Source organism: Eumetopias jubatus, unplaced genomic scaffold (genome assembly GCF_037043125.1).
Source record: "Eumetopias jubatus isolate StellerSeaLion01/CBP00866 unplaced genomic scaffold, mEumJub1_p1.0 scaffold_8, whole genome shotgun sequence".
In the NCBI taxonomy this organism is placed as follows: Eukaryota; Metazoa; Chordata; class Mammalia; order Carnivora; family Otariidae; genus Eumetopias; species Eumetopias jubatus.
In genome coordinates, this window is record NW_028274814.1 from 90,876,486 (window position 1) to 90,889,789 (window position 13,304).

At 39.4% G+C, this 13,304-nt stretch overlaps 1 protein-coding gene across 1 annotated transcript in view; it reads left to right on the top strand.

Annotated features, from left to right (window-relative positions):
• SRGAP1 (SLIT-ROBO Rho GTPase activating protein 1) overlaps nt 1-13,304 on the top strand; it is a 263,998-nt gene that overhangs the window by 153,483 nt on the left and 97,211 nt on the right. Inside the window, exon 4 of the mRNA XM_028110990.2 lies at nt 4,532-4,594. Within this exon, the coding sequence (XP_027966791.1) occupies nt 4,532-4,594 (63 nt within the window). The remainder of the gene's footprint in view (nt 1-4,531; nt 4,595-13,304) is intronic.

Consider the following 13,304-nt stretch of genomic DNA (forward strand, 5'->3'; position numbering starts at 1 on the left):
GCTCTCAGCACAGGCACTGTGCCCCAGCACTCGGACGAGGACTTGATGTTGTGTCCAGCCCATGTATTTGTGAATTCATGCTCCAGGCATTAGTCACGTGAACTAGTGCTTCGGAGCACAGTCCAGTTCTATGACAACCTTTACAGACTAAAGAAGTTGTGTTGGGAAGATAGTAGTTAATTTTGAAGTTATTTCCTAGACCATGGAGGATTTGGACTGTGATTTAAAGCAAACAGGCATCGACTTTGGTGGTGTGTCATGAGGCTAGGCAGAGGTTTACCAACCTGAAAGGAACTCCCCACCAACTTTTCAGAACATCTAAAATTCCCATGGGAACCAGGATCCTTAAGTCCTCTTTCATGATTTGTTTATATCTTTTCATGTTGACTTGAGGAAATTTCCATTTCCTAGTGGATATTCGATTAATTCATCTAGTACCACTAGTGGTAGGACCCCCATGTAAATGGAGCATAGGAATTACCGGTAAGTATAGTGTACTTATGTGGCAAGGGCCTACGGATGGAAGTAAAGCCCGAGGGCTAGAGCACAATACGTGGGGTCCTTCCAAATCAGGCGTCACCTGGAGAGATCTAATGGCCAGGGCAATGGGGAGGGACAGGAAGATCACAACAACCAGTATCTGCCAATCACTTTCTACGTGAAAGTCAATGCAGCACGTGTCCTGACAGACCACGAGAAAGAAAAATACAACATGGTCTCTTTGCTCAAGGAAGTTGCCATTACAAATAGTGTCTGGGAAAGAAATAATTATAATATTTATGGGATGTTTACTGTGTGTTAGGTATTAATCTAAATGCTATGTATGTGTTGTCTGATTAATCCTCTCATCAACCCTATGAGATAGGCACAATGACTATATTCAGTTTACAGATCTGGAAACTGAGGCCCACGGGAACCCAAAGTCTTTGAAACTTAAGACCCAGGCATTCTGACTCCAGAGTCCTTGCTTTTAAGCGTTATGCAATGGCCTCTTAGACAAGTTTTTTTATATTTCAGGGCCCCTGGGAAAAGGTGAAAGAAAAATGTAAGAGTATGCTTGGCAGAGCACAATTTGTGACGCCAGATTTTTTCTACTCGTTACCTGAAATCTTATAACATGTGAAATGTACAAAGAATCTTCTTTCTTGTTCTGAGATATTTGACCTAGGATAGCTTGGCAGGACTCTTATCACCCCAAACCTAAGTCTTCAATCTGATTTTAAATATTCTTGTTTAGGGCTAATCGGACCTAAGGGATTTTTTGTTGTTGTTACTGTCCTAAGTCTTTGCCAAGAAATACTTTATTTTTGGACTTTCTACCTGAAATGTGGACAGCTGAGCAGAGTCACTTAGTGGCCTTTGATCCCATTAGAGAGTTCTGAATCGGTGACCCAGATCCTTGGATGAAATTTGATGTTAAAATAACACCAAACTGAAGACATAGGAGATTGCAGTGTAATGTATACAGTCGGAATAACCAAGACTTGGATATATAACCAATAACCAATTGAGGAAAATTAAATGAGTTTCATTTGGCTAATCCACCTCTTCATATATCAGGGACACAGCAAAACATAAAGTCTCTAACTCCAATTTAAGGATTTTAGAAGTTAGCAGAGCTTGATAAACAGCAGTACTCTTTAACACGTCAAGAAGACCCAGTGACTAGTGCTAATGAATTTGAATGCCTCAAAGTTCGGGTACTGCTCTGATGTCATCTTCCTGCACTGCTTTATCTTCCAAGAGTTTTTGCTTCATCACATTCGGCCTTTTTTGAGGGAGGCCTGACCCAGTGACTGTGGTGGGTTTGCAGATGGACTGTGTTTCATCCAGATCCTAATATTTTCATTTTTTTAAGATTTATTTATTTATTTGAGAGAGAGAGAGGGAGGATGAGTGGAAGGGGCAGAGGGAGAGAGAATCCCAAGCAGACTCCACACTAAGCACAGAGCCCGATAGGGGCTCTGTCCCATGACCCCGAGCTGAAAGCAAGAGTCAGATGCCCAACTTTCTGTGCCACCCAGGCGCCCTCCCTTACATTTTCTGGAGTGGCCTGTGGGACTTTCCTTTCTCCTCTTACCAGTGGCCAGCCTTCAGCAGTTGTAGTAACTACTTGAGCTATTACACAGACACAGTATTTCAGCTTGTATGTGGATTTATTTAGCAAGTGTTTATTGGAAGCTTCCCATGTGCACCAGCAGGACCTGGTCTAGCCAGGGAGGGAATGCCACCTTAAATACCATACCGTTGGTGCCTCACCTGCCCTCCCTAGTCCTGGCCTGGCTCCCAAGCACTGTGCAGGACATCAGAGTCACAGAGCTGGTAAAGATATGGCCCTTACTGTCAGTGCAGACAGTCCAGTGAGGGACACACAAATGATCCAGTGGATGTTGTTCTTGATTAAACTGTGGATGAAGCCACACTACATTCTTCTCAGTCTCTGTAGCTGACTGCATCATGAACTCAAAACAGGAAGAAAATAAAAATTAATTTGGATATATCATTTCCTTTAAAATAGCTTATAGATTTTGCTGGAAAAAATATTCAAATACTCATATATCAAAGTCACAGAATTAGCCTAGGGAAGACTGTTTTGAATGCTGGTTATTTACCAACTGAGCAGAAGCGTAGAACTCTTTTTCATCTTAATGAAAATAATAAATGCAGATGAGCACCAGGTGTTGTATGGAAATGATGAATCACTAGATTGTACACCTGAAACCGATATTACACTGTATGTTAACTGACTGGAATTCAAATAAGAACTTGAAAAAAAGAAGTTAATAAATACAGAAGCAAAAGTATATGGATGATAAGTGGCCTCACCATCTCACTGCTTTGAAAGTGCTTTCTTAAAGTTAAAATTATAGTCAAATAGTTATTTTAGAAAGGGAGAGTTAATTTCTGTTTTGGTTTCTAACTTAGCTTTTTGGGAATCACAAAATTTCTTTGTGACAGTACTAAGATGGGATGCTGGAATTCATCTTTTTTTTTTTTTTTTTTTTTGTTAAGGAGGCTGCATACCCAGTGTGGAGTCCAGTGTGAGGCTTGAACTCATGACCCTGAGATTAAGACCTGAGCTGAAGTCAGTGGTCAGGCATTCAGCCAACTGAGCCACCCAGGCGCCCCTATTTCTGATTCTTTAATGAATAATGCAACTAAGTAAAATTCTGTTCTGAAAACTTTTTTCTTTCTTCTTGATAAAGTCTGATTCAGATGGTGGGAGAGCCATTCAGACTCTACTTATTTTCCTCTACCCAGTCTTTGGTGACAGTTGGTGCACACATCTAGTATCTAGAAAGGACCATTTAGCTAGAATCAAAAAGATAAGAAATAACTGTTGGCAAGGATATGGAGGAAAGAGGACTCTCATGCACTGTTGCTGGAAATGTTAATCGGTGCAGCCACTGCAGAAATGAAAATATTAAAAATAGAGGGGCACCTGACTGGCTTAATAGGTGGAGCATGCGACTCTTGATCTCGAGTTTCATGAGTTCAAGCTAACATAGGATGTAGCGATTACTTAAAAATGAAATCTTTAAAAAAAAATAAAAATACAAGTATCATATGATCCAGTAATTCTGCTACAGGTTATTTACCCAAAGAAAATGAAAACACTCGTTCAAAAAGACATATGCACCCCTGTGTTTATTGTTTATTGTAGAATTATCTACAATAGCCAAGATATGGAAGCAACCCAAGTGTCCATTGATAGATGAATGGATAAAGATGGTGTGTGTGTGTGTGTGTGTGTGTGTGTGTGTGTGTGTGTGTGTGTAGTAGAATATTACTGAGTCATAAAAAAGAATCAGATCTTGCCATTTGCAACAACATGGATGGACCAAGAGAGTATTATGCTAAGTGAAATAAGTCGGACAAAGAAAGATAAATACCGTATGATTTCATTTACATCTGGAATCTAAAAAGCAAAATAAACAAGCAGAAACAGACCCAGAAATGTGGAGAACAAACTGTTGGTTGTCACATAGGAGGGAGGAAGGGGGATGGGCAAAATGGGTGAAAGGGAGTGGGAGATACAAGGCTTCCAGTTATAGAATGAATAAGTTATGGAGATGAAAGATACAGCATAGGGAATATAAATGATATTGTAATAGCATTGTGTGGTGACAGATGGTAGCTGCACTTGTGAGCACAGCATAACATATAGAGATGTTGAATCACTGTGTTGTACACCTGAAACTAATGTAATATTGTGTCAACTATATTGTAATTAAAAAGAGGGCAGGGGGGTGCCTCACTGGCTCAGTCAGTAGAGCATGTGACCCTTGATCTCAGGGTCTTGAGTTCAAGCCCCATGTTGGGCACAGAGTGTACTTATAAAAAAAAAAAAAAACAAAGAAAGGAGGGGGCAGCTTGGTCAAAGATGTTTATTATTTAGGGGTATGCTGGCCTTCCATTGTTTTTATATACATTCTTCTATTTTCAGTCACTGGACTTTTTAAGATATAAATAATTTAGAAACAAGTTTCTATTACATTTTTAAATATTCTTAATTTCTTCTTAATTATAGAGCAAAGAGATTGCATTCCAACTTCATGAGGATCTGATGAAGGTTCTTAATGAACTCTATACGGTAAGCACGTAATCTTTCTTCTTTTGCAAGAATCCTTGGTTTAGAATTTTGGTTTGCAGAACACTGCTCTTGCTAGAATTTATTCTAAGCTAGGGTGTTGATGGATGCTTCTCTGGTTGAAATGTGGAACCAAGTGGATAGATGCACACTACTACATTTTGCCATACCCTCTCAATTTGGGGAGACTGTATTCAGGTAAATATGTATATGGAGTTAGCACACTTTTAAGGAACTAGAGCATAAGTGTCCCAGTAAGACATGTTTTTAACTGGTTGGATTATAGGTGATCTGTACATATATTTAATTCCAGAGTATTTTGTCTTAAATTATTACTGCTCTTAAATTAGCCATTCTGGGATTTGAGCAATTTAGAGTTGCTTTATTCTGTTAATTTTTTCCCCATTTCAGTTAAATTGGTTAATGACCTAATATATTAAAATTACTTTTGAGAAGGAATATATTTTTCTCCTTGGCAATAATTTGCTTTTTTGAATTTAAATTTTATTCAGGTTACTGCATATAATCATAAGAAATTAAATAATTTAAAGCTATTTTATTTAAAAAAAAAAACAACAGTGAAGTTGCAGGTTGGAATTAGTCATATGTTCATGTAAATTTTTTTACACTTAATGATCATACTATTAAACACAAATTCCTCCTGGAGGAATATGATGAGTTTTTATTTTACAAGAGAGAATAACATAATGAGTAATATTAATTTGTTGTAGTTATAGATATTTGCATTTTTATTGTACAAGATTATTTGAATTCTTATTTATAGGCAAATTAAACCTGAAACATTATTAACATATGTTTCTTGATTTACAAATCCCATTTGTTCTTAAAAACCCATGTGTGTAAAATGCAATTTTGTAAATTGTTTTTAATGCTCCATTGATACTTGCTAATTAAAAGACACTGTAGTTTTAAGCTTTTTATTTATGAGTCGTATTCTTATAAAATTCACTTTCCAATTTTTTTGTACATGTGTGATAAATTTGAATTTTTTAAATTTATTTTAGAGAGAATGCATGTGGAGGGGGAGGGCAGAGGGAGAGGGAGAGAAAGTCTTAAGCAAACTCCACACTGAGTGCGGAGCCCCACATGGGGATCAGTCTCACAACCCTGAGACCATGACCTGAGCCAAAACCAGGAGTCAGTTGCTTAACCAACTGCCACCCAGGCATCCCGCTAATGAAATTGAGTTTTTGATGATAAAGGCCATTTATTAGCTCATGTTTTTTTGTGTGATTTGTTAATTTCTGATACCCTAATTTGGCAACCATTTCTAGATTTAGAATTTATTTTTTATTTTTTTTTTTAAGATTTTATTTATTTATTTGACAAAGAGAGAGAGCACAAGCAGGGGGAGCAGCAGAGGGAGAGGGAGAAGCAGGCTCACCAAGCAGGGAGCCCAATACGGGGCTCGATCCCAGGACCCTGGGATCATGACCTGAGCCGAAGGAAGACGCTTGACGACTGAGCCACCCAGGCACCCCTACATTTAGAATTTAAAAGTTAAGTGAGCATCATGCCTCTGAGACATCCAAAGAAGAAATTCTATATCTTCTTCCATTGAACTGTTCTAAGATGAGAGCTCTGTGGCATTTTCCTTGTAGATCCCTTTGCTTAGACATTGTTTTGCCTAGAAACATAAATCAAGGGCGCCTGGGTGGCTCAGTTGGTTAAGCGACTGCCTTCGGCTCAGGTCATGATCCTGGAGTCCCGGGATCGAGTCCCGCATCGGGCTCCCTGCTCGGCAGGGAGTCTGCTTCTCCCTCTGACCCTCTTCCCTCTCATGCTCTCTATCTCTCATTCTCTCTCTCTCAAATAAATAAATAAAATCTTAAAAAAAAAAAAACATAAATCAATCTCTAATACTTTAAAAAAATAGATTTGCTGATTGTCATGACCTCATAGACAAGAGCATGTTGATTATGGTCTGAAGCTAGTAGTACTAGTCAAAGCAACAATGGCAAAGTAAACTTGTTGCATATGAGGAAAATCAGTAAAATGTGAAAATTTTATCTCAAAGAGGGATGTGCATAGTGAAATTTTTCCTATATTAAGCCTATCAAATGGACTTACACATTTATCAGACTTTATGTAGATGAATCCAGTAAGCTAACTCAGAACTCTCATCCTTTTTTATCAGTCTGAAAGCCTAAGGGAGCCAGGTTCTAGAAAAGGCCACTGGAGTTTGAATGACCCTGTCAGAGTCATTTAACCTCACAGGATCAGTTAAGGAACTAAGGGATAGTGGAGAATGAGCAATGAGGTTCTAATTAGGTAGTCTGTAGATCACTTTAAACTCTTGGGAAAAAAATTCATCTTGGGGCACGTGGGTGGCTCAGTCAGTTGAGCATCTGACTATTGATATCGGCCCACATCTTGATCTCATGGTCGTGAGTTCAAGCCCCACATTGGACTCCACACTGAGTGTGGAGTCTGCATTTGAAAAAAAATGATCTTAACCAGAGAGCATGCTCACCCGAGGTCAGAGGTCGTGTTCCTTTGGGAAAGACCTTCATATTACACACACACGCACACATACGCACACACAGTTTACTATAAAAGATGATGTTTCATCTCTCTTGCACTTTAAATTCAGATACACAAATTCTGTCTTGTTGAAATGACATCTATTCATTATACATATTCAGCTTACATTCGGAAAGAAAAGATGAGGAGTATTTGAACAGGGGACCAGGAGTTGGGGGAATGTGGTTGAGGTTCCTTGTGCAACCACTGACTGGTCATGTGCAAATGACCATCTGAGTTACATCATGCATAGAAGTTTGTACAACTGATGAGGTACTAATGATTGCTGAAGCAACAGGTACAAAATATGTAGCCTTAAGCAACTGAGGATGCTATTTAATTGCCTTTTCTTTTTTTTTTTTTAAGATTTTATTTATTTATTTGACAGAGAGAGAGAGAAGCAGGGGAAGTGGCAGGCAAGGGGAGAGGGAGAAGCAGGCTCTCTGCTGAGCAAGGAGCCCGATGCAGGACTCGATCCCAGGACTCTGGGATCATGACCTGAGCCGAAGGCAGACGCTTAACCAACTGAGCCACCCAGGCGCCCTTAATTGCCTTTTCTGACACATATTCACTCCTCCCTTTTTTTTTTTTCCCTTGATACTCCTTGGGAGTCGAAACATTTTGAAAAGTACATTAACTTCCTTATACCTGCGGAGTTGGAGTGCTTTATTTTAAATTACAGTTAACCTTAGTGGTGAGCCTTATGTGTGGACTTCCTTACCCAAAGATATTTCTCCCAGAGGCCTCTTGGTTATTCCAAACATTCCAAACATTCAGAAGGTTTTGTCTTAAATAAAATACAAACACCCAGAAAGAGTCAAAAGAAATGCCTTATGATCATTTATACCGTAGAGTGAACCATGTTTTATCAGATTCTTTGAGTACAGGTTGTGTGCCTCAGACATAAAAGGCTGGACTTCCAAACAGGGGAGAGAAGATGGTGGCATCAGAGTGCCATCCAGAAGGAAAGGCTTTGAAGACATGCATTCCCTTTTCTATATTTTTTCCTCAGCCTTGCCTTTATTTGCAGAAACAGGGCCTCGGGATGATCATGTCTCACCTTGAAGACACGTAGGGCAGAGAGAGCAAATTCTCTTATTCAACCGTTGTGTTCTGTATTCAGGCCCTCACCAGATTGGATGAGGTTCACCCACATTGTTATGAAGACTAATTTATTTATTCAACAAACATTTTTAAAATGCCTGTTACAGTACAAGGCACTTTGAGATACCCTGGGGATGTAGGTATGAATAAAAACAGGCCACTTACTTCTTCTCAAGGCATTTATATTCTGGTGGGGAGAAACAGACAGTAAACAAATAAATGTATAGTATGGCAGGTATAAGTGCTAAGGGAAAAAACAAAGCTGAGTTAATACAGATGAGGCGTTCAGAACAGCACCTGGCCCATAGTAAATGCTTAACAAATGTCAGTTGTATGTGTCATCCTGGTCATGTCACCCTCTTCATCACTAGTGGAGTGGGGACGGTACTAGCTCCTTGTCTGTGGAGATCAGGGATGGCATCAACAGTAATTACACGACTTTTACGTATGTATATACACGTATACATACGGGTTTTCCTTATAATGGATATATATTACTTTTGTACAAAAAAGAAAAAAGAAGGTAACTTCCCCTAAGAAAACCGATCACTAGTAGATGTGAACAGGGCTGCCATCAGGTTAGTGGGGAGATGGAAAAGCAGAAACAGAACAAGGGTGACACGAAAAGTCAGAGGGGGCATTCAAAACAAAGTTTGCTTTCATCTCTCTGGTAAACAGTAGGTTAAAGTGCTAGATCTCTCCCCTGATACCAAAATCTCAAAAGGTTATGTTGCATTTTAGCAGAAAAACAATGATCTGTCCTCTATTAATATCTCTTTGCTTTGCAGCATTTTACTCAGCATTTTACTCAACATTTTACTCAGCATTTTAAAAAACGAAGAGCTGACCATCCTCAGTAAGCAAATTCTAACAAAGATGAACACAGACAGTCATGATAAATCCACATGAAATTGATTGTTAATTATGTGTAATTGATCATCACACTCCCTATACATCAGTGACACACATGGCTAGCCAGAGTCAAGAGGTAATCTATCCTCAGTTTCCATTAACATTATGCGGAAAGAACTGAGACAATGAAGATTTATCCAGCCCTTATCATGAAGCTAGCGCATTATCCCATTCATTTCTTGCAACAGCCCTATTCCTATTCCCAGTGTAATGAGTGGGAACTGGGGCTCAGAATGATTAGCTCAGGATCACACAGTTAATGAATGCTCCAAAATCTAAACCCAGCCTCATCCCTACGGCCCATCCGTTGTCCACCTGACAGCTGCCTTGGGGAAGGACGTGCAGGGCAGGTGGGGAAAGGAAGGGTGGGTGGAACGTGATCTAATAGATAAAACTCATAGGTAAAACTCACACTGCATGCTCTCCTGGACACTTGTAAAAATTCATTCGAGCTTTCCGGACAGTCCGGGTGGGGTTACAGAATGGGAAACCCAAATGGCTTTGCCCTTGAAGCTTTAATGTTGGGGTATGTTCATTTGGAGTGCCTCTTTAAGATACAGTCTTTCATTTATCTTTAATGTTATATGTGTCAACACCACCAGTGCAGCTGTGTGTTCATACACAGTGATTACTGCTAAGGATCTATTACTGGATACTCCATTCACCTTTGTTTCCTCCTTCTGAACTGCACTTCTGATTTGCCTAACAAATGGAAATGGAAAATGGAAAAGCTGTCCTAGTACCAAACCCAGAGGCCACTGAGCATCTTTTATGGGATTTGGAAAATGGGGTTGCTGCATGCACACAGATATCCACCCTGGCCTTTACATATCTTTGAACCACTTATCTCTTTAAAATGTTAAAATAAAAAGCTAATTATTTTTTAGAAGGGATGAGAGGGAAGACACTGTTTATTATTTCAAGCCCTTCCTTGAAGACTCCACCTCAGAGGACTGCTGAGGAAAGCTTTCTTGGCTGGCTTGTGAGCCTCCCACGAACCAGGAGCTAATGCATTCTTCTATAACAAAGAAACATGCCCAGGGCAAGGTTGAAAAGTCATTCCGAAAGAGCCCAAGATACTCGCCACCCCATATCATAAGATTTTTCTCTGAGCCTCAAAGAGGGTGTTTATTTATTTATTTTTTTGGCTAAGTATTTTAGCTTGAGGGCATTTTAAGTATTTGAAATATATATCTTTGTAGTGAAAATGAAAAATCATTCCTTTGAGATGGACTACAAAAAGGTCTCGTCTCAGAACAAAACACTGAGCAAAGAGAAATAAGGTAGAAAGGATATGTAAAAAGCTCCAAAATTGAAAACCTCTTGGGAATACCACATTCTCCATGATGCCACCTGGAAAACTTTTTTAAAAAGCAATCTACTTAGAGATCTTGGACTGACAAAGTGTTCACATATATCCTTCTGGCATATTATAACTAGACACTTCAATGGAAAGAGAGAGAGAGAGAGGTGTTGGGATCAGATGACTCTGCCAACTTCTGAATTCTAGTCTTGGGGTTGACACAGACTGACTTTGGAGATTAAGTTAACTAATTTAGTCTGGCTTCATTTTCCTCCCAAAATGTTTGGGATTAATAAAATTTTTTCCATTGGGTGAATCTCTGAGGACAGCTGTTTGATAAGAACTTCATACACAGATGCATTTTAGGGCACCCTGCTAATTAATGAAGCCAAATGATCCCAAGTGCCTGCTTGGAATTTTCATTTTCTCTCTGAGATTTGAGATTTAGTTATGGTTGGTGCTTATGAACTACAAATAAGACTATCTTCTAAAAGAAGTGAGCAATATGAACTGGAAAAAAAATTATTTGGCTTAGAAATGAAAAAGAAAATGTTAGAAAGTATAGTTCAGGACAAACAAAAAATTTCTAAAGAATGTGTCATACCAAGAATTCTTCTCAAAGAGTATTTTATCCTATTACATTTTAAAATACAGTATTATTATGACTTTTAACTAATTACAGTGTTTTAGTGCTTTATACTTAATCAGAATGTTTTGTTTTTATTGGGTAAAGTATTTAGCTTTGTTTATCATTGCTTATCAAGCCCAAAGGTATAGAGACAACATACATATACATAGAATAAATTAGGGGCATTTTGCTTGGATTTATTGTCTCCAAGTGCACCAGAAATGTTCACCAGTAAAAATGTACAAATCATGTGGCAGAAATCAAGATGTAAATCACTTGTATCCATTTCAGCATATCTTAATACATGATTTTCTGACTCACATGATTATCTGAATTTCATCCTACTGTAGGCTGATTCTAGAATTGTAGACTGTAGAATTTTAAGCACTGAATGGGCCTTTAGAAATAATCAAATTAACCTCCTCATTTAAGGAGAATATTACAGAGACTCAGATTAAGTGATTAACTGAAGTCCCAGGTTGGAACTGAAACCCAGGTTTTATTTTGATTCAGATTAGTAAATAGTTTCCTATGGGGGCTGCTTCAAGTGAGAGTTCCCAGTCAGGCTTCCCAATCGAGATTAAAGCTCAGCCAGAACATAATAACAGCTAACTTTTGTCAGGTACCATTCTAAGCACTTTACATTAATTAGCTTTTTAAATTCCCCCAACAGCCTCATGGGTAGGTGAAGCACAGAGAGGTTGATATATTGCTGAAGGTTACACAGCTAGGAAGTCTCAGACCAGGCACACACTGTAATCTTTTTTTACTGGCAATTATAACCTGAGGTTATTATGTACCAACATTATGTACCAACAGAGGTTCAGGCGGAGGGTTTGGAGATCCAAAGAGAATTTGAGACACATTGAGGACTGAGAAAAGTTCTGAGAGGAAAAGGTAAAAATGGACAGGATTTCAGTAATAGGAGAGAGGGAGAGGGGACGGGGAAGGTTTTGGAGGCAAAAGGAGCAATGTGAGCCAGTGCATATAATTTGGAAGAACTTGAGGCATATTCATAGAATTTCCTTCTGGACCCATATCTAGAGAGAAAGGACAAGTCAGGAGTTGAAGGATTTCGAGTACCAAAATGAAATTGTCGTGAAAATAGGGCAGCAAAAAATGGTTAGACATCTAGGGCGCCTGTGTGGCTCTGTCAGTTAAGCGTCTGCCTTTGGTTCCCGTCATGGTATGTGTATGTGGGGTGGGGGTTGGGGGTGGGGGTGGGTGGTTCTAGGATCGAGCCCCACATCGGATTTCCCGCTCATTGTGGAGTCTGCTTCTCCCTCTGCCTGCCACTCGCCCTGCTTGTGCTCTCTCGCTGCCAAATAAAGAAATAAAATCTTTAAAAAAAATGGTTAGACATCTTGTCAAAAGCCTTTGAAAGCTCAGAAAGCTTCTTTGCACAGATTAAGGCCTCTCGCCTTCCTTCTCTGTTCCCCTCACCCTTTTATTTTTTTAAATAAATGGAATGAGATGAATTAGATTTGAGGCACAGGATATGTTTCAAATTCCAAACCATTTTTCACTGAAAGAAAAGGATTCTAATACCAGTTTTCCCCATTGTAGTTGATACTGCAATTCTAAGCATTATAGGGCTTTCATTTTATGATTCCAAGTGTCTTGTGTCATCAGTTTAAATATTTCCTGTACTAGGGCGCCGGGGTGGCTCAGTGGTTAAGCGTCTGCCTTCGGCTCAGGTCACGATCCCAGGGCCCTGGGATTGAGCCCCGCATCGAACTCCCTGCTCCGTGGGGAGTTTGCTTCTCCCTCTCCCGCTCCCCCTGCTTGTGTTCCCTCTCTCACTATCTTTCTCTGTCTCTCAAATAAATAAGTAAAATCTTCAAAAAAATTTTTTTCACTTTAAAAATAAATAAATAAATAAATAAATAAATAAATATTTCCTGTACTGAACCTTTTAACTTAAATGTCTAACGTATGCACGGAATGCTGTAGCCGGCCCGCAGGGGTGCAAGAGCCCCTGGCTCCGGGGGTCCCAAACAGACCCGGTTCAGCCACTTGCCGCTGACACAATCCAAAGGCAGAGGAAATGAATGGTGGTGAAACAGGAAAGGAATTTATTTCAGTGAGGCCAGTACCAGGAAGACGGTAACTAGCGTCTCAAAGACTGGCTCCAAAGTGCCAAAAATACTTCCAGGTTTCTACCAGGAGAATTTGGGGCAAAGGTGGGTGGGTACGTGTGCAGGTGGGCAGTGAAGGTCAAA